The sequence below is a fragment of the Anomalospiza imberbis genome, unplaced genomic scaffold, assembly GCF_031753505.1.
Source record: "Anomalospiza imberbis isolate Cuckoo-Finch-1a 21T00152 unplaced genomic scaffold, ASM3175350v1 scaffold_53, whole genome shotgun sequence".
Lineage (NCBI taxonomy): Eukaryota > Metazoa > Chordata > Aves > Passeriformes > Viduidae > Anomalospiza > Anomalospiza imberbis.
Window position 1 is genome coordinate 340,947 of NW_027100141.1, and position 21,700 is coordinate 362,646.

The 21,700-nt window shown below is 53.9% G+C and overlaps 3 protein-coding genes across 5 annotated transcripts in view; 2 read left to right on the plus strand and 1 right to left on the minus strand.

Annotated features, from left to right (window-relative positions):
* The window catches only part of LOC137467193 (zinc finger protein 850-like), a 528,258-nt gene that overhangs the window by 87,421 nt on the left and 419,137 nt on the right, over window positions 1-21,700 (minus strand). The gene's annotated exons all lie outside the window — the stretch shown is intronic.
* Window positions 1-21,700, plus strand: part of LOC137467192 (zinc finger protein 271-like) — a 443,780-nt gene that overhangs the window by 78,480 nt on the left and 343,600 nt on the right. The gene's annotated exons all lie outside the window — the stretch shown is intronic.
* On the plus strand, window positions 1,211-2,097 carry LOC137467199 (serine/threonine-protein kinase pim-1-like; the record flags this gene model as incomplete). Its single annotated transcript, XM_068178738.1, has 3 exons — window positions 1,211-1,309; window positions 1,492-1,542; window positions 1,747-2,097. Coding segments are annotated over 3 exons (501 nt in total), but the record flags the coding sequence as incomplete, so codon positions are not given.

The window sequence follows — 21,700 nt, forward strand, 5'->3', positions numbered from 1 at the left end:
AGCTGCAGTTGGTGGCACATCTTGTGACAGGAGCTCAACCTGGTTCTCCAGGAAAGGTTCTTGAGAAGAGCAAACAGGACTGTGGAGAAGATTCCTGGAAAACTGAAACAGCTTTCCAGAAGTGAAATGAAAATTGAAAGAAACAGTCCAAGATGTTTTCCTCTATTTATTTCTCTGCTCCCTTTTTCCATCTTGCACTACTTCTCCATCCCATTAATTCCAAATGCATCTCACCTCTAAGATCAGTGACTTAGCGAGTTCTAGACACTCTAAAGTACGATGAGCTACCCAGTTTGCCTTCCAGTTTTTGCTGGAAAGCAACACTGGAGCCATAAGTGCAGGACCAGGACCAGGGAATCCTCCAGCCAGGGAATGTGCCCCGACAGGGTTTGATCCTCAGCGGGGACAATACACAGCAGCGACCGAGGAGATACCTCTGCCCCCGTGCAGGAGTCCAGACTCTGGGTCTGGGCTGAACGCGGCAAAGTTCCCGTGTTTGGACAGGCTCAGGGGCTGCCCCCGGGGAGCGGGGGGCTGGGCGTGGGGCGGAGCGGGCAACGGAAAAACGGACACGGGGACAAACGGCCCCGGAGCTTCAGTTGCAGCAGCAGCAGCAGCGGCGGCAGCAGTGGCGGCAGCAGCAGCAGCAGCAGCAGCCAAAGCAGAGACTCCCTCTTGATTCTCCTCTCCTTCCCTCGCTGTCCCGTACCGTCTCCCGCTCTCCCTTTCCCGCTGTCCCCTCCTCTCCCAGTCTCTCTCTCCCCATTCCCGGCCGGGCCATGCCCCGGCCCGCCCCCGGCTCCGGGCGGGGCTGCCCCATCCCCGCCCCCGGCCGTCCCGCCGGGGTCTCGCCTCCGCCCGGCTCTGGCCGTGCTGGCGGTGGCGCTTCTGGGCGGGCATCGGTGCCTGGGGCTGGGGCGGCATCGCCTCGCTCTGGCTCCGCCTGGCCCGAGCCTGGCCCCGGCCCCGGCTCCTCCCGGGCCCCGCGGAGGACACACGCGGCGCGGCCGCTGCCGCCGCCTCCGCTGCGGCTTCCCCGGCCCGAGCTCCGCCGCTCGGCAGCGCGGCCGCCGCCCCCGAGCCGCCGCTGTCCCGTTGCCGGGAGCGAACGCCTGGGGAGGGCCGGCCCGGGGCGCTCGGGGGGCGCTCGGGGGCCGCTCCTGGCCCCGGGCCGAGCGCTGACAGCCGCGTCCCGCCCGCAGGGAAGGCGCAGCAGGGCCTGCAGGAGCGGTACCGGCTGGGTTCGCTGCTGGGCAGCGGCGGCTTCGGCAGCGTCTTCGCGGCCACGCGGCTCTCGGACGGCGCCCCGGTGAGCGGCGGGGCCGGCGGCGGGCGGAGGAGGAGGAGGAGGAGGAGGGGAAGGAGGAGAAGGAGGAGGAGTAGAGGGAGGGGGAGGAGGGGGAGGAGGAGAAGGGGGAGGAGGATGGCGATGGAGCTGGGGCTGCGCAGGGTGGGTGGTGAGCTCAGCCCGCTGCTGCTCTTGGCTTGCAGGTGGCCATCAAAAGGGTGCCAAGGAACCGCGTCCGGCACTGGGGCGAGCTGGTGAGTGAGCGGGGCCAGCGGCAGAAGCCGGGCCGTGCCGGGCGGGGATGAGCCGAGGCCCGGCAGGGTGGGAGCCACCAGGACACCTCGAGGGAGAGCGGGTGTGGGGCCAGCGCAGGGCGCAGAGCATCCCGTGCTGGGTGAGGAGTTCATGACCCCCGGCATGGCATCAGCCCCACTGATGGCATCGTGCTCCTCCCGCAGCCCGACGGCACCAGCGCACCCCTGGAGATCGTGCTGCTGGAGAAGGTCTCCACTGGCTTCCCCGGTGTCGTCCAGCTGCTGGAGTGGCTTGAGCTCCCCAACGACATCTTGATCGTGCTGGAACGCCCAGAGCACTCTCAGGACCTGCACCATTTCATTCGGGCACGGGGGTTCCTGTCCGAGGAGGTGGCGCGGGATCTGTTCCGCCAGGTCCTGGAGGCCGTGCAGCACTGCACCAGCTGTGGAGTCCTGCACAGGGACATCAAACCAGGGAACATCCTGGTTGACCTGGCCACTGGGCAGGCCAAATTGATTGACTTTGGCTGTGGCACCTACCTGCAAGACACAGCCTACACTCGCTTTGCAGGTGAGCCCACGCAGGGGTGTGCTCTCGGTCCTGGCATCTCATGGCCCAACATCTCACAGCCCAAGCTGGCTGTGGCAGCAGGGATTCTCCCTTTTGCTGCCCTTCATGGCACTGAGATTTCAGCTGAGTTGCATTTGAGCAGGGCTGGGTGGGGAGCCAGCTTCCAGCCCTGCTGGCAGCCTTTGCCCACCACTCTGCCCAAGACTGGGGCTGGGGCTGGGGCTAGGGCCCAACAAAAACACGGGTGGGTGGGGGTAGCAGAGAGGGGGGCCGTAACCTGTGTCCCAGCCGGTTTGGTGTGCAGGTGCGAAAGGGCTTGGACTGCTCCACTCACCTGGTTTGTTTTGGATTCATGATGTTTTTGGGCAGTGCAGGCAGGGAGGATGAAGGCATGGTTTTCCCAAGCACTGGGTGGGTTTTTCCTCCTCATGGTCGGGCCTTGCCAGGACTTCTGCTGCCCTCTTCCAACCCCAGTGGCTTCTTTTCCAACCCCGAGTCTGTACACAAGTCCCAGGTGCTGGCGAGAGGGCAGCGGGTCACCCCGTGTGCCACTGGGGCAGCCCCCACACGCCCAGGGATGCTGGGGCCAGGCTCTGGGAGCAGCAGCATCCCCCTGATGAACCCCATCTGTATTCCACAGGAACACGGTCATACAGGCCCCCAGAATGGACCCACTTTCGATTTTACTACGGCAAGCCAGCTACCATCTGGTCCCTGGGCATCCTGCTGCACCAGATGGTCTGCGGGGAGCACCCTTTCAGGAGGGGCCAGAACATCAGCTGGGACCATCAGCTCTCGCTGCCACGACGGCTCTCTCAAGGTGGATCCTCATCTCTGGCCACGGGGGCAATGCCAGTGCTGGGAGACAGCAGCAGCTCGTGAGCATCCCGCTCTGGCAGCTGCTGAGGAGGTGGCACATGTCCTGCTCTCCTGCTCTCCTCCAAAACAGGGAATTGATGGGGAAGTTTAGGCCCAGCTCTGAGCACATCCAGCATGGCCTGGGCACGGGAATAGTGGGGCAAAGCCAACAGGAGCCTTCTCCAGCTGACCGGCGGGTTCTGGTTTCTCTGCCCAGAGTGCCAAGATGTGATCAGGCGGTGTTTATCCATGCTGCACTCGGACAGGCCCTCGTTAGAAGAGCTGTTCTGTGATCCCTGGCTGCAGGATATTGATCGGCCCTAGAAGAAGGGAGAGAGCCACAGGCACACTTTGATGCAAGGCCCTGGTAAGTTGCAGCTCCACACATGCCTTGGCAATCAGAAGCAAAGGAACCCAGACATTTTGTCCTGCCTGTGTCACTGCCCAGGGGTCATCAGATGGGAACACGCAGCCCTTGTGCTGGAGCTGAGCTGCTCTGCACAGCACTGGTGGCCACCATCTGAGCTGGTTTGCTTCTCTGGTTCCCTGACAGCTGGGGCCCTGGGCCGAACCCAGACAGCCTGGGCTCACCCCCAGGGAAGGAGAAGGAGCCCCTGGAGGAGCTGTACCAGGTGGGGCTGCTGCTGCTGAGGACAGCAAGGATGACATCAAGGATGACAACCTCTTCCTCCACCTGGCCACCGGCAGCTGAGGATGATGGACTTCGATTCTGGCACCTTCTCCAAAGCCAGGCTCCACAGGGAATTAGCAGGTGAGTCCACACGCAGGGGGATGTTCCCAGATTTGGGCATTGCACAGCCTGGCCGGGAACCAAAGGTTCCCCCTTTGCTGGGGTGGATGCAGCTGATCCTTCAGTCGGCTGCCAGGCTGCTTTTGGCAGGGCTGGGGGGATGGGCTGGGGTGGTGATGAAATGGGAGTGGGCTCCTGGCCCTGCCAACAGCCCCCAGCACCCACCGTGCCCCGGGCTGGGGCTGGGGCAGCCAGCCCGACACAAACAAACCCCCATGGTGGGAGCAGAGGTGGGACTCCAGAACCTGTGCAGGGGCTGCTTTGCTCTGCAGGCAAGGAAGGGCTTGGGCTGCTCCACTGCCCCTGTTTGCTTTGGGGTCACCGTTTTTTTGGGGGGCAGTGCAGGGGGGAAGGGAGAAAGGCCTGGGCTTCCCTCACCTGTGGGTGGGTTTTTCCCTGGCATGCAGGGGTTGGGCCTTCCTCAAGTCCCTGACAGTAATATGATTTTTGACCTTTTTTCTTGTTTCCCCTTTTTGTCTGTAATCTATTTTCAATAATTCTTTGTGTGTTTTTCTAGAGGAAGCGTTCTAGCTGGGGTCCAGTCTGGATCAGGAAGTGCTTGGGAGCAACTGTGGCGTGGATGGGCCGTGCCCTTGGAGAGGGCTGAGGACATGGTTTGGGACCAGCTTTTCTTCCAGCGGGGGATGGCGTCAGGTGGGTCCTGTCTGCTTGGCATGGTGGGATCAGAGCTTTGGGGAGATGGCAGCGAGCACGGGAGCATCCTGCTCTGGGCAGCTGCTGAGGGCTGGATGTGCCGTGGCTGGCTGCAGGCTGGGCACATGTCCTGCCCTCCTGCTCTGCTCCCAAAGGCAGCAGGGATGGGCAGCTCTGGGCACAGCTCTGGGCACGGCCAGCATGGCCTGGGCACCGCGGGCGGCTGGGACAAGGGGACAGGAGCCTTCAGCTGACGGGCGCTTTCTGGTTTCTCTCCTTGCAGCCGGGCTCTGCGGGTGCTGAGGCTGCTCTGGGCTCTGCCAGGGCTCTGCTGGAGCTCAGCACCGGGCCGCAATCAGCCAAAGAAGAAATGGGGTGACCTGCAGCACAGACCTGCTGGAGCATTTCAGCAACACAGCTCAAGTGTGCAGAGTGTACACCTCCCAGGGAAAACATGACACCACCCCAAAATAAACTTGTTCAATAGCTTCTGAAATGAAATCAATCTGGGATGACCCCAAATGACATTTTGCAGCTTGCTCAAGCTGTAGCTCAGCCCTTCTCTGAACAGTTCTGTCCCCCACCTGCCTTGTACTTCCCAACTGCTCCCTCTTGTCCCCCAGTGAGTTCCCAGCCCATGGCAGTCTCCACCACACTGTTGCCTTCCTTGGTGCCCCTCACCACGAGGAAGGCTGAGCCCCAGGCTTAGGGACTCATCCTGTCACGGGCTGAGGAGCAGCAATGTCTCAGAGGTCCAGTGGGATTTTAGTGTCATTCAGAGCTGCTCTCCAGCCCTCAGCTCTCTTCACTGCTCAGTTCCCACTCCCTTGTCCTCGTCCTTGTAGCAGGAGGAGCTCTGTGAATCCCCTTGAGCCTCCCCACTCTTCCCAGCCCACGCACCCACCTCAGTTAGGCTGAAGCTGCAGCTTCTCTGTCTCCTGTGGCACACCAGTCCAGTCCCCTGTGCGGGGAGCCCCAGCCCCAGAGCACAGCACTCAGCAGTGCAGTCCGGGCTGGAGCAGCTGCCCTGAAGCCCTGGCTTGGCTGTTTGTGGCAAGGGAATGCTCCCTGTTTGCAGCTGTCCCTGCAGGATGGCCCCAGGGCAGAGCCCAGCCAGGCTCCCACTGCAGTCCCTGGAGCTTGGGGCAGACTGTGGTTCCAGAGCTGAGGTTCATGGGGAGCACCCAGAGCTGTGGCTTGCAGTCAGTGTTGGCAAATGTTGTTTTCTCATCTCCTGCAGCCTGTGGGGAAAGCCACCTGTGCTGCCAGGCCTGTGTGTGCCAGGCCTGTGTGTGCCAGGGGCTCTTGGATGTCTCTGTACCCATGGACAGAAGGCTCTGTGTGTGCCAGGGCCTCTTGGATGTCTCTGTACCCATGGACAGAAGGCTCTGTGTGTGCCAGGGGCTCTTGGATGTCTCTGTACCCATGGACAGAAGGCTCTGTGTGTGCCAGGGGCTCTTGGATGTCTCTGTACCCATGGACAGAAGGCTCTGTGTGTGCCAGGGGCTCTTGGATGTCTCTGTACCCATGGACAGAAGGCTCTGTGTGTGCCAGGGGCTCTTGGATGTCTCTGTACCCATGGACAGAAGGCTCTGTGTGTGCCAGGGGCTCTTGGATGTCTCTGTACCCATGGACAGAAGGCTCTGTGTGTGCCAGGGGCTCTTGGATGTCTCTGTATCCATGGACAGAAGGCCCTGTCTGTGCCAGGGTTTCCATAATGTCTCTGTGCCCATGGGTATGGAATAGCATGGACACTGAAAGTGTCAGTCCTGTTGCTTGCATGCTCCTTCCTTTGTATACAAGACGCATCCATGCACACCCCCATGTACAGATACATTAAAACGTCAGGGAGGGACAGAGATTTCCCACAGAGCTCTAACTTGGGCATAACTCACCTTTTAGCCAAAGGCCAGGGGATTTTTTTCCCCAGCTCTGTGTGAGAAGGTGTCCAGGAGCTGAAGGAGCAGCATTTAGAAGCAGTTTCAGGATTTCTAGGCAGGAAGTGGAGCTGACAACCATCCACGTAACTCGCCGTATTCATCAGGATGTGCTGCTGGTTCTTTGGGAATATGGCCCAATGGAGACACGAGCCTTGGAAAAATCCCAGCTCTCTGTGGGTTTGTGCAAAGGGGGAGCAGCAGAAACACTTTGTGTCTGCTTTGGGGACACAAGGCCCAAGGAGCTGCGGTGGCAGAGGGTGACCTGGGCTGGTGGCAGGTGAAGTCCTGGTTCATGACATCCCAGAGTGGCACAGGACAAAGCTCCAAGCACTCCCAACCCCACTGATGAAGTCTTTGTGATGCTGCACATCCTATAGGAAAAGCTGCTGTCACACAATGCACTGGGATTTGTAAGTTTCATTTTCAATACTTTAGGTCCAGGTTTCAAATTGCAATTTTTTTTGGCCTCAAGACACAGTCGTGCACAATCCATCTCTCATCCTCCTATTGCTTCAACTCCAATTAAAAAAAAAAATCTTAATATTGGAAACAAAACCCAAAGTCTTTAAAATGGATGCTGATGTCAGTCCGTAAGATGGATCCAGGCATGAGAACATGCACAAAGTATATGAGTTCTCCCTTTAAAAAGATCAGTTACCTCTTAATCCAAAGTTTAAGAAGATTTCACTACACATTTGTTTCTTTTTTTTCTCTTTAATATTTTTCTCGGTTTTTTTTCTTTTTTCTTTTTCTTTTTAAGAAGATAACACATTCTGAAAAAGAAATGTTCAGCAAAATGAGATATATTTCTGATAAATAATGAAAATATTTACTCCTCTGTTTGCTTTTCTCTGGATATCCCGATGTAAAAAATCTAGCAGATATGAGCAGAGGTGTAAAGTGTTTGCTTTGGACTAAGCTGGAGTTCAGCACTGCTGACATCCTGCTCCAGCCAAGAGTTGCAGAATTCTTTTGCACACCTTGAGCCATGTGTTTGCAGGCACAGCACCTGCAGTGCTGACACACCAGTGCACGTGAATAACTCTGTTACTCCCTCACAGAATTTGGGCTCTGCCCCAGAACGAGGTGCTCCAGCCCTTGGCTCCTGGTTCCCGTGGGGAGCAGCTCCCTTCCCTCTGGCTGAGCTACTCAGGCAGAGCCCGGCAGCTCCTGGCCCTGCAGGGCTGAGGCTTTTCCCCGTGGCTGGGCACAGACTGATGGAGCAGCACTGCTGGACACGGGCACACAGAGGGACCAGTAGCAGCTGCCTTTGGCCACCTGAGGCTCCAAGGCCCAAACTCAGAACAGACAGGGCTGGAAGAGACTCGCAGGCTCCCTGCTGGCTCTGCTGCCCCACTTGTGCCCACCTGGGAGCCCCCAGGGCCAGCAGGGACTTGAGATGGCAGCCCTGGGCTCCTGGAGGTTGTGCAAGGAACGGAGCTGGGGACTCCCTGTCCATGGGGAGCTTCCAGATGGAAAAGGCTGCTGTGCCCAGGCAGCTCCAAGGGCAGAGAAAGGAGGGTCTCGACCCCTGGATCTGTGCCAGTCCCACAGTCCTGGGCAGCAGCCACCGAGCCCTGGGGGAGCAGAGGGCACAGCAAGAGGGACAAAAGCAGGCAAGGTCAGAGACTGGAGAGAGCCAGACCCGGCAGCAGGAGCAGCTGCTCCATTGCACTCTTGGAGAAAGCTCTTGGCTGGTTCAAAGCGCTGAAAGGCGTGCAGGGCAGAGAGGAGGCCACAGCAAACACTGCTCCTGTTTCCACAGCCTCCCCTCTCCGTGTCCCAGAAGGAATTGGATGGACTGTGTTCTTCTCCCCGAGTCATCCGGTTCAGCACGAGCAGCTGAGCACCAGGAGCTGAAGGAGCTGAAGCCTCAGGCCACAAGAGCTGGGCCTGAGGAGACTTTGTGAGCAAATGAATGCTGCTAACATGGACCTGGCTGAATGCAGCAGATGGAATCATGGAATTGTTATGTGTATTTTAGATAATTCGTGCTTGTGAGAAATAGATGTATGAAATATGTTATATTGGTAAGAAATATTCTGTAAGTTTTTTTAAGCACCCCACCAAGGACGGGTAGGTTGCTTCACAATATTTCAGACCCGCAGCTGGCAGCAGGGAGAAAAGGACTTAATTTGCAAACGAATGGACGTGGCCGGCTCTGAGATGGGTGCTTTTCAGCACTCGTGGGTTCCTTTGTCTCCCTGGTGCTACACTGCAGCTCCTGGCATGTAGATGTTAGCAAAAAGGATTCTCTTTGAGGAAAGATCTAATACTCAGATCCTTTGGCATTCATCATTTTTCAAGTGTCTTATGTTACATTTTACATATTTGTCGTGGTTTGACATGGAAATGAATTTTTTCAGGAAGTTGGGTCAAACCAATCAGTGGTCAGGTTTGGATATTGGCACACTATTTTGAATTCTTCTGATAAAAAGCACCTACTTGGCTGCAGGCTCTTTACTGCCAAGCTCTCAGCAGGGTGGCTGGCTGGAGGTTTGCTTTGTCCCTCATCAGCTTCAAGGAGAAACCATCTCACCACCACAGTGACTGCTCAATGTCCCAGTGCAGAATTTTTAAAACACGGGGCTTCTGTTCCCCTCCTATTCTCCAGCATTAGCCAAGGTATTTCAGAATGTTTGTACTGATTTGCTGAATCCTTCTAGACATTTAGAAAGTAAAACATTACTGAACTGCTTTGCTGGCTGCTTTTGTTTTATTGGTAGCTGCACATTTGAGCTGGTAAAACGGTTTGCTGTTGCTATTCCAAAATTTGTTCACTAACTTACCCTGCTATTCTATATGCTAATCTTTTTGTTTCTCTCTTCATTCTCTTTGCCTCACGCATCTCCATTCTCGTCTTTTTCTCATTTTATGAGCCAATTCCCTTTCTCTAATTCCCTTTTTCTGTGTCAAATCCCATATATACCAAAGTGTCCGAGATTTTACTCTGCAAGTTGTTGTATGTAATAAACTTCTGTATATCTTATCCAGCTGAACACAATGGCACCACTTACACGCCCTAAGTGACATGTACATGTTTGGAACGCCCAACGAGAAACACGCTGTAAGTAGTTGAGAGTGAGATAACCAGAACCATCAGGGAGATACATCTGAATACCAAACTCCAGGAGCACGATCAATCGGACGGGTTCTGTTAAACTTGCCACAGTGAAGGAACTCCACATGAATAGGTGCAGCCCAGAAGAGAAGAAAGAGACTTTGCCTCAGGCAAGAAAAACCATCTATAAATCACTTGGACAGAACAGTCGGGGTGAACATAGGGGACCCTATGCTGTAGTGGTCAAACCTGTGTCTCACCCAGCGCCGATCCCGGGCTCGGCACTGCCCTTTTTTGATAGTGGCTTTTCGTTGTTATTCTCTAAATTTATATTTGGACAATTTAATAAATTTTATTTAATTAATAAATTGGAGCATTCATTTATAACAATCTTGAATCCATCTATAACATACTAAAAATCCTAAAGCTTAAATTTCTTACCCATGTGACATACTAAACTCCTCTCTACAATCTCTACAATCTATTTCACACTTTTGTGGTTTCTAGTTTACCTTGAGGCTTTGGAAGTTTTCTCCATGAATGAGGGTCAAAGTCAGTGCTCCCGTGGGGGTCAGGACACCCCAGAGCAGACAGAGAAATACTCCCGGTGTCCTGGGTTTCTACATCATCCCTTCCTCCTTTATTCATTATACACAATTCACAAAGTTCTATTGTGACATTTGGGTCTTGGCCAGTCCTTTTCTGTAGGGTATTCAGTGTCACAGTGAGCAGCCAAAGGTGACATATTAGCATTGTCAGCCTTATTTCACATTATCAATTTTTAATTCTATCTGAAAAAAATGTATAATCATGTTCTATTTTTATATAACTGTTATTAATGATGATAATACTAATATTATATTTCACTTGCACAAATGAACCTGAGCTCAAGTTTTAACCTTCCTCTGTCCCTCCATGTGGGAGCATTCCAAAAGCAATTCTTCCTTCTGTTGGTGCTGTTTCCAATGTGCCATTTACAAACTTCACCCACATATTCCCAAACCCACAATTCTTTGCCTTCTTCCACATGCAATTTTTGGATGCATTTGAAGACATCCAGGGGTTCAGCATCTTTTAACAGCGTGCCCCACTGCTCACAGGGTGCTCTGACCTCAGCCCACTCCAGAGCCAGGGAACTCCAGGGAAGGGCTTCCCATCTGGGAATTTCTGATGGGACTGATTCCTCACATTTACATTTAAAAAGTGACATTTTGTTGTGATCTGGCCAGACTGTGCCAGTTTTGTCTCACCAGTGGGCAGGGTCAGCACCAAAGACACAGACACCAACTGAAGGACTCAGTGTCATTGACTGTAGCTCAAAGCAGCAAAGAATCACAAAAGGAGCAGCTCAGCAATGCACCCAGCCATCAGATTGCAGCAGTGATTAAGAAAGATCCAGCAGCAGTTACCCTCAGGCTTTGCCATGCCCCAGATCCACACAGCAGCTGGGGAAGCCGTCACAGCCAAGGGCTGCAGAGCCACTCCTGGACACTGGGAATTCCTGCAGGTGCCTCCAGCCACAGGTGGGGCTCCAGCCTCGCTGGGAGAGGGCCCAGCTCTGACAGTGCTGAATGAACAAACTGACAGCGCTGCTGGTGCGGGAACATCTGGTTTCATCCTCCTCCTGGGTTCCTCCCAAAGCCTGGCCAGGGCCCAAGAGGAACCAAGGGAGGTGACTTTGCCCATTCAGCCCCAGACAAGGCCAGATGTCAGATTTCATGGCCTTGTCTGGCTTCTAAACACAGAAAGGTCAATCCATGTTTCACTAATGAGTGGATACATCTATCACAGTGCTAATGACCATGCACATTTCATTAGTGAGCAGATACAAAGATAACCCTTGGTTGGAAGGTTCATCCAGAGGCCACCTTTGGCTCAGGGCCTCACTCAGGGCTGTTGTCCAGGCCTTGGCACTTCAGGGACGTGGTTTAGTGCTGGGCTCGACACTGCTGGGTGACCGGCTGGACTGGATGAGCTCAGAGGTCTTTTCCAACAGAAAGGATTCTGTGATTCCATGATTCCATCTGCTGCATTCAGCCAGGTCCATGTTAGCAGCATTCATTTGCTCAGAAAGTCTCCTCAGGCCCAGCTCTTGAGGCCTGAGGCTTCAGCTCCTTCAGCTCCTGGTGCTCAGCTGCTCGTGCTGAACCGGACGACTCGGGGAGAAGAACACAGTCCATCCAATTCCTTCTGGGACAAGGAGAGGGGAGGCTGTGGAAACAGGAGCAGTGTTTGCTGTGGCCTCCTCTCTGCCCTGCACGCCTTTCAGCGCTTTGAACCAGCCAAGAGCTTTCTCCAAGAGTGCAATGGAGCAGCTGCTCCTGCTGCCGGGTCTGGCTCTCTCCAGTCTCTGACCTTGCCTGCTTTTGTCCCTCTTGCTGTGCCCTCTGCTCCCCCAGGGCTCGGTGGCTGCTGCCCAGGACTGTGGGACTGGCACAGATCCAGGGGTCGAGACCCTCCTTTCTCTGCCCTTGGAGCTGCCTGGGCACAGCAGCCTTTTCCATCTGGAAGCTCCCCATGGACAGGGAGTCCCCAGCTCCGTTCCTTGCACAACCTCCAGGAGCCCAGGGCTGCCATCTCAAGTCCCTGCTGGCCCTGGGGGCTCCCAGGTGCCTCAGGCTGCTGTGACACCGCTGCACACGGGAGGGAAGAGTGGCAGGGGCTGTGCTGAAAGTAAGCTCCACGTGCTGCTTCTGCTGGGGGTCATTTGTCCAGCCCTGCCCCAGAGACAGGGATCAGATCCAGGCCCTGCTGCTGCTGCCTCGGGATCAGCCCCAGTTTGGGTGTTGCTGTCAGGGCCAGCAGAAGCGGTGGCTGCAGCAGCGGGTGCTGACCGTGCCCCAGTCCCTGGGACTGGAGGGGTCCCTGGGCTGGGGCTGGGAGCGAGCTGCTCCAGCCCGGAGTGCACTGCTGAGTGCTGTGCTCTGGGGCTGGGGCTCCCCGCACAAGGGACTGGACTGGTGTGCCACAGGAGACAGAGAAGCTGCAGCTTCAGCCTAACTGAGGTGGGTGCGTGGGCTGGGAAGAGTGGGGAGGCTCAAGGGGATTCACAGAGCTCATCCTGCTGCAAGGACGAGGACAAGGGAGTGGGAACTCAGCAGTGAGGAGAGCTGAGGGCTGGAGAGCAGCTCTGAATGACACTAAAATCCCACTGGACCTCTGAGACATTGCTGCTCCTCAGCCCACGACAGGATGAGTCCCTAAGCCTGGGGCTCAGCCTTCCTCGTGGTGAGGGGCACCAAGGAAGGCAACAGTGTGATGGAGACTGCCATGGGCTGGGAACGCACTGGGGGAAAAGAGGGAGCAGTTGGGAAGTACAAGGCAGGTGGGGGAGAGAACTGTTCAGAGAAGGGCTGAGCTACAGCTTGAGCAAGCTGCAAAATGTCATTTGGGGTCATCCCAGATTGATTTCATTTCAGAAGCTATTGAACAAGTTTATTTTTTGGGTGGTGTCATGTTTTCCCTGGGAGGCGTACACTCTGCACACTTGAGCTGTGTTGCTGAAATGCTCCAGCAGGTCTGTGCTGCAGGTCACCCCATTTCTTCTTTGGCTGATTGCGGCCCGCTGCTGAACTCCAGCAGAGCCCTGGCAGAGCCCAGAGCAGCCTCAGCACCCGCAGAGCCCGGCTGCAAGGAGAGAAACCAGAAAGCGCCTGTCAGCTGAAGACTCCTGTCCCCTTGTCCCAGCTGCCCGCGGTGCCCGGGCCATGCTGGCCGTGCCCAGAGCTGTGCCCAGAGCTGCCCATCCCTGCTGCCTTTGGGAGCAGAGCAGGAGGGCAGGACATGTGCCCAGCCTGCAGCCAGCCACGGCACATCCAGCCCTCAGCAGCTGCCCAGAGCAGGATGCTCCTGTGCTCGCTGCCATCTCCCCAAAGCTCTGATCCCACCATGCCAAGCAGACGGGACCCACCTGACGCCATCCCCCGCTGGAAGAAAAGCTGGTCCCAAACGATGTCCTCTGTGGATATTCTCAGTTCAGTCAGAGAGAAAAAGAGAAGGTTTTCTAACCAGGCGAGAGCCTGGGAGACAGTTGGGAGAGAATGTAAATAATTCTCTAATCTCTCTTGTTCACATTGTTTATCGATAGGTTCTGCCACCATGCGTCATTCACTGCACACCAATGGTGTGAGATGTTTTTACTCTAAGACCAATGAAATCAGTCCGCACGATGTTCTCTATAAATAGAGTGGTGCATTTGAAATAAATCAGAGTTCATTCTCTTTGCCTTTGATTTGGAGTAATTTTCGTTCCCGTCCTGCTCTACGGCGACACTGCACTACCAAGATTGTGGCCCCCAAATCCATTAGTATTTATGTCTCCAGCTGCTGGCACCAATGGCAGGGAACGACCTCAACAGTGCTGGGGCACAAAGTTACCTTCCACAGGTCATCTGACAGGGCCTTTTTCTCCCTGTGCTTCCTGTCTTTCTCCTTATCTCCTACTTGCAATTTTGACAGGATTTATTCCTATTTTCTCTTGATCAGTGCTAAAATGCATGTTTCTCTTCCAAGTTTCAGTTTGTTTAGTGATCCTGTCGAGCCTTTTCTCAGAAGCCTTTTTAATGAAATTGAGAGTCAATTTCAGCAATTTTGGTGATTCCCTGTGTGAGTTACACAAATCTCCTGTTAATTAGGGCAACACTTAGGAAGGTACAAAGAGAAAAAGGATGTTTCTGTATGTCAGTTCAGTAGTGGAATATTCATGGATAGAGAGAGTGATTAGCTGAATTTTACATGTACTCCTAACCTGAAAGTGCAACAGCTAACTTGGGGAGAAATTAGAGCCAGATCTCTTCTCCTACCAGCCTGTATTCAAATGTAAAGGAAATACAGCAGGGTGAGAATGTTAGTGCTCAGCTCCTAAAGTGCCTTGTTAAGGTGTTGTTAGAGTAATGGAGATAAACATCTGGGTTCCCATTCCTAATTGTCACTTTCATTGACTCTGAAAACAGCAGAGATGTGCACATCACACTTATCAATCCATTTGGGGATGTTTTAGGTTTGTAATGTAATAGCTTTTTAGATCTCTAAACAATGCTTCCAGGAGTCTAAATGACGAATGACTTTCTCCTTTCTCCTCAGTCTTTGCATTCCTGTGCACCAGAGATCTTCAGTGAATGAGTTCCACTCTACTCCAGGCTGAATCTCTCAGCTGTGTTTACAGTGGTTGTCTGTGGGTCTCTTCCGCACAGCGCAATTTTACAATCTTCATTCCTTTTAATCTCTGTTTTCCCACTCTCTGTGTTATCACACTTGTTCAGCAAGTTTTCTTTCCAAGAATACTAATCACAATATCCCAAAGGAATAAAAAATGGTTGGGAATTTGTTCCCCAAATATTTACAAAAGAACAACTTTAAAACCTGTATAAATGCTGGATGTAAATCGCAAATAAAAATTAACTTGAGAGTTCTCCCAAAAACCTTAAGAAAAAAACCCCATGTATTCAATAAAAACAGATAATTCATCTGCAGAATACAAAAAGGGGCATGTTCTAGAAGAGAAAATTTGTACAACAGTGCTGCACAGAATGAGATGCTTTCAAGCTTTTTGCACTTCAGGGTCAGTATCATTCTCTGAACTGTAATGCTCTGCGCATGTTCTGCTCACCATGGCAGCTTTCTGCTCTCCCCTGGTACAGATCATCCTCCCAGCAAAGGGTGAGTGCAGCCACCACAACTCCCAGCACCTTCCCACACAGCAAGAACCTGAAGGAGAGAGATGGCTTTCACCAGCTGCTGCGTGTTCTAATACTGCCACCTCTCAGCTGCTGAAAGCCTGAATTTCTGTGCCTTTTTCTCCTTCCCCAAATGTTACATTTTGCACCCCAAACCTGCAAACCATTCCTCTCATCAAAGAGGAATGTCTACCTCACCTGTATTTCAATGCCACCACTTGGCTCAGCCTCCTTTCCTTAGACCTACAACTTTTTTCCCAGTGTGTGAAATGCCTCCTCTTTAGAAAGGCATATTCCAGAACTTAGCAGAACAGCAGGGGTGATGCATGGATTGAGAGCAGCCCTGTGGGGAAGGACTGGGAGATCCTTGAGAAGGAAACATTGGCTATGAGCTGTGTTCTTGCAGCCCTGAAAGCCCTCTGTGGCTGTGTCTAAAGAGGGATGTCCAACAGGTCAGGGGAGGGAGTTCTGCCCCTCTGCTCGAGGGAAAGCCAGGAACAGGATGCCCATGGCTGTTGTGGATGTCCCCTCATTGGGAGTGTTCAGGGTCAGGTTGGATGAGGGTCTGAGGAGAGAGGTCTAGTGAAGAGTGGCCCCGAGCATAGCGGGGGGCTTGGACTAGGTGATCTCTAAAGGTCCCTTCCATCCCCACCCTTTCTGTCATTTCATCATTTCAGGGCCCACGGGACAGGAGAGAAAAAGAAATGAAATGGGATCATGGTAGCAAGTTAATGGGGGGATATTCTGGGCCACAGATGTGCAAGGAACTCAAGATCAAACCAGCACCTCGGCAAAGACCCCCTGGCAGCATCCCCGTGTCCCCCAGGGCCAGAGCCTGGGCCGGGACTCCTTCACCCTGTTACCAACGAGGGCTTGAGAGCGATGAAAAAATCCCCAGCAAGGGATCAGCAAAAACCAGATTTAATATTAACTGACAGCACCACAAAGTTCCCTGGCAAGAGTCACTCTGCTCCTGACTGGACACTGCAGGCACACCAAGGAAACAAAGCAACAACAAAACCAAACAAAATCCAGGCAATCAAACCAGAAATTGGCCAAGTATTGGGGCTTTCATTCCTATGGAAAAGAACTGTCCTTCTCCTGCAGGTACCCATGGCTACAATTGGGATTTCCACCTCCAACACTGCCTGTTGTGACAGACTGGAGGAGATTGTTGGCTGGAAACATTTCATGTGTGGGGAGGAAGGGGCAGGTCCAGCCTTGCCCTGCCCTGGAACCCCAGCCCTGCCCTGCCCTGGAACCCCAGTCCCCCCAGAGCCTCTATCCCAGCCCAGCAGTGTCTGCCAGTCCCTGGCACAGCACAGGCAATGCTCCACAGCCACCTCTGGAGCCCCCAGCCCAGCTCCTGAGTGACCAAATGACCCCAAGTCCCACCTGGGGGAAGGGCCCAGGAACACCAAGGGGTATTTAAGGCTGACCACAAGGCAAGCACACATCTTGACCCTACCTCCTCTTGGAATTTCTGTCAGAACACTGCTGGAACCCATGAGCTGGTGGCTCTGTGTATGCTTCTCTAAATCCTATTTGTCTTTCTTTCTGTGTCTTCTTCTATTTCTTCCCTCTTCCAAGTTTGGATTACCTTAAATTTGAACAGGTTTAGAGTTTGTGATGTTGAATGGGCCAAGGTAATGATTTGAGAAATGTTTTTTGTTGATTCATTATCAAATTAAACCTTTTCCCAAAGTTATTCTGATTTTCTAAAGTTGCCAGTAAAGGCTGTTTTGTTGTTTGGAGCTCCTGAGAATCTCTTGTTGGTATTTCTCCAGTGCATCCAACTCAGAGGACACAAACAATTGTAATTCCTTTGAAATGTCTCCTTGAGAGAGTTGTTTGGGGGATGGGAGTCAGGGCTTGTGTGTCCTGCTTGGCACAGCCCAGGCAGGGCTTTCACAGCCACATTCCACACTCCATTTCCCAGCTGGAGCCGCTGGTGCCTCTGAGTTCTGCTGCCCCAGCCCCAGGGACGCTCTCCTTGTCTGCCCATTCCCCCACGGTCTCTGGGCAGGGATGGCCTCAGTGGGGGCTGCTGACATCCTCAGCAACTTGGAGGCTGCTGCTGAATTTTACTGCTCCAGAGGCTTCTTCAGCCTTCAGCTCTTCAGTTCAGCAATTCAGTGTCCCAGAGCTCATTAACATTCAGAACAGATTAACAAGGCAAACCTCTGGGAATAATGTAAGTGTTCAAATAATTTGTGGTTAATTAGCCCAGTTACAGAAGCCTCTTCAAAGTGAATACACTACATTTAAAAAGACAGTGAGAAAAGACTTTTTTGGTCCTGTTTATTTTTTTTTTCCCATGCCCAGAGAGAGGAAAAGAGAGAAATTGGATGAAGAGCTCTCTTGTGCAGAGCCAAGGTCCATGTGCCCCTGCAGTGGGAACCACAACTCATCAGGTTTGTGTCCTTTGGGCTCAGGGATGGTGACACTCATAGGCACAGAAAGGTTTCTTGCCAACAAACACAAGTTGAACATTTGAACTGTTTAATAACCATCCCAGCTCTTCCCTCAGCTCTCTGCGATGTCCCAGCAGCATCTGACATGTCCCCCATCCCCAAGGGATATCCAAGCAGGAACATTCCTGTTTTTGGTGGGAGAACTTCGCCATTTCTTAAAAGTACTTAAGTGACCCAGGTAGTAAAAATGTGCTTGCATATCATGAAATGTACAAGTATTAAAACCTGTGGCCCTTTCCAGGCAGACATCAGCTGTGTGCCCATGACCAGGCAGTGCCACTTGTGCCCTGAGGTGCTGAGCTGGGATTGGATCTCTCAGAGAGGAGCTGAGGGGGAGCAGAGCACCTTGCAAGCTGCAGGTCCCTGCCAGCCCCGCAGGGCTCCTGTGCCATCAACATCTGCTCTGCTCCAGCCTGAAACAGGGCCCAGCATGGTGCCGGGACCATCAGAGAGCTGAGGTGTGTGCTGGAATTCAATGCCCTCCCCATGGCGCAGCAGCCCTGCATTTCCCTGCTCCAGCCTTGGTCTCCAGCACAGCCATGGAGGCTCTTTGGGCTCCTGAGTGTTCCTGCAGTGTCCATGCCCCCAAGGGCACAGAGCAGCCTCCTCTCTCGGGCACTTGCCTGTTTTCCATGCCTTGCACAGGCGCTGGCCCTGCCCCACAAGGCCTGGGCTGAGTCCTGCCCTGCACGCTCAGCCAGGCTGGGATGGACACTGATGGTTTCTGTGCCGGGCTCTCTGAGCCCAGCCCAGCTCCCTGCAAGCTCTGCCAGCTGCCCTGAGCTCTGTGCAGCACCAAGGGCCTCTCCCCAGCACAGCCCAGCCGGCTCTGGCCCCACAGCTCTGCTCAGCCCAGGCTGCTCTGGCCACTGGCCCCACGGCCTCAGCCCCTGGCCAGGGCACAGCAGCAGCTGCAGCTCAGCCAGGACTCAGCCCCAGCCATGGGGGAAGGGGCTTGGCCAAGGCCAAAGGAGGCTCCCTGGGTGCCCTGCTCCCCTGGGGCTGAGGTGCTGAGAGCTCTGCAGCCCCTGCTGCCATCCCATCTGCCCAGGCCAGCACAAGAGCCCGGCCTTGGGGCCCTCCAGAGCTGCTCCTGCTCCAGGCCCAGGGCCCATCCCAGAGCTGGGGCAGCCACAAAGCTGTGCCCATTGCTGGTCATTGCTGCTCTGATGGGGATGGAGCTTCAGCCACTTGGAGGCTGCTGATGAATTTTACTACTCCAGAGGCCTCTTCTTTCTTGAGCGTTTCCTTTTAGGAATTCAGTGAGAAAGGCTCATAAAGATTTGTTTAAAACTTCCAAACAAGAACAGCCTATGGGAATAATTGAAGTTTTCAATTCTTCTGTGGTTAATTAGACAGATTTCAGTAGTGTATTTAAAGTGAATATACTGCTTTGCAAACTATGCAGAGAGAAATGTTTTGTCCTGTTTTCTTTTCCAGTTTATCCTGTTTATAGATTGATATCAACAATGTCGGATTGATATTGATCCCCAGCACCTCCTAATGGAGTCTGAAAAGATGTGAAAATCAAGACCCTTCATGGCTGACAATCAATAACAATTTGTCCCCAACCCCTCCCCATCATTTCCCTCATCCAACCCCTGGCACTCAGAGCAGCTGAGGAATGGAGTCACACCCAGGGGTGTCCCCAGGGCTCAGGACTGGGGCCAGGTCAGTGAAATCTCTTTATTGCTGATCTGGACGAGGCCATCGAGGGCACCCTCAGTCAGTTCCCAGGTGACCCCAAGCTGGGTGGGAGTGTGGCTGTGCTGGAGGGCAGGAAGCTCTGTAGAGGGATCTGGACAGGCTGGAGCCATGGGCCCAGGACAATTGGATGAGGTTCACCAAGGCCAAGGGCCAGATCCTGCCCTGGGCTCACAACCACCCCAAATCCCTGGCCGTGCCCTGCCCCTGATCCCCACAGCCTGTCCTGTTTCCTTCATCCCTGCATTGCCAGGGACTTTCTGGGACAAGGGAGCTCTGCTCTGGGGATGGAGGGAGGTCCAAGCGCCACCACTGGAGTGGGAACCACAACTCATCAGGTTTGTGTCCTTTGGGGGTCAGGAACTGGTGAGAGTCAGAGGCACAGAAAGTTTCTCTTCATGGCCAACAGACCACAGTTGAACAGAACACAATTTAATAACAATCACACTCTTCCCTGAGCTATGTGCAATGTCGCAGCAGTGTCTGATGAGTCCAGCATCTACAAGTGATTTCCATATTAAAATTAATTTTAGACAAACGTGGTTCTATGATAGATAATAAACACAATTAATTTCTTGTATCAGGATGATTGTCCTGCAGTGGGGGCAAAACATCTTCATCAATTCCTGATTTGCAAAGCTGTCAGTGGTGGATGGAGAAGGGAGGTCAGGCTGCTTTTGGTGTTGAGGAAATGCTGAAACCAGCTTGACTCATTTCATCTCCTCCTGGCCTGGCTGATCTCCCCTCTTTCCCTTTCCACCCATTGGCTTCTGTCTCCCACCAGGCCCCCGGTGAAGAGCCTGGCTCTTTGTTCCCCATCCCCTCCTCGCTGGCACTGCCAGGCTGGGATGAGGAGCCCCTCAGCCTTCCCTGCTCCCGGCTGGACAAGCCCAGCTCCCTCAGCCTCTGCTCACAGCCCAAGGGCTCCAGCCCCACCTTGGAGGCCCTTCCCTAACACTGCTCCAGCTGCCAGACATCTTTCCTGCCCTGGGGAACCCAACCCAGGCCACAGGGACCTGGATAATCCACGTCCTTGATGTCCTGGTCACACAGCCCTGGCCCCTTTTCCCCATGTCAGGCTCTGGGGTGGATCCTGTGGAACATCCGTTGCTGGGGGCTGTGGCTCCAGGTGGACCAGGGGGATACCGGGGGACAGGGACCCCGCTGGGCATGAACAGCATTGGACTTGTTGGGAGAAACTGTGAGGGGGAGCTGGGGCGGAGTGACCAACCCAGTGACCTCACACAGCCCTCCTGGGATGTCACACAGCCCCTCTGTGATGCCACAGCCTGCTCTGGGATGTCACAGCCCATTCTCTGATGTCACAGCCAACTCTGTGATGTCATAGTCCCAAAAATCCCCTCTTCCCTGAGGAAAGGTGAAGCCCAGCTGCCCTTTCCTTCTGCTGCCTCCTCCTCTCCTCAGCGAGGATGTCAAACTCCCCAGGAGCAGGAAAGTCCCCATTCCCTGTTTCCTTGTGGCTGCAGCCTGGAACATCCACTCAGAACAAAGAACTTTCTGACAGCCCTGCTGAATGACAGCAGGAGGAAGTTTTGAGAAATGAAGGAAATTGTATTTTGATAGGAAATAAAGTTTAAAAATTATTTCTTTCTGTCCCATTCATTTCAGTCCATTGCAGTTCTGTTTTCAGAGTGCCACCTTCTCAGCTGATTGTGTTTGTGCCCCCCTTTCTCTCCTGCCTCTCTTTGCCTGCTCTGTTTCTCTCTCCGTGTCTCCCTTGAGCCAGGGCAGCTGCCACCAAAGACCCTGCCCTGATTTAATTCCCAGTGCAGGAGCTACAACAACCATGGGTGAAGGTAGGAAGGCTGGCAGTGAAATGTCACTGTAGGATCTTGCTGCACTTGGCTTTTGGCCCCTTCTTAAGAGCTTTGCCTTCAAGGGCAGGAACATCTTTTCCTGGCTGGGAACTGGAATTCCAGCCCCTGGGAGTGTGTGCCACGGATCCCAGAGGGGCATTCCCGAGGCTCCCAGGGTGCTGCTCCTGCCCTGCCTCCCAAGGAGCTGTGCAGGGCCAGGGGACAAGGTGCAGCAGCTCCGTGGGCTCCTGCAGCACGCAGCAAAGGTGGCTGTGCTGGACATTTCCCAGCACATCCCCGGCTGTAGGCAGAGGGAGGGAGGAAAGGAAAGCGAGTCCCCGACAGAATCTCGGAACGATTGGGGTGGGAACGGACCCTGCCCGCGGGTTACGATCCCGTGAGGGAGAGACGCCTCTGCCCCAGTGAAGGTGCAAATGAGAGCATGGGAGCGCAACGTGCGGATTCGACTGAACATAGATTGGACGGAACAAGAAATGGGAAGGAGAAAGGGAGAGACAGAAATAGTAAAGAGATCTCAGAGAGAGAGAAAGCAATCGGGAAAAGGTCTCAGAGAGACAGAAAGAAACAGGGAAA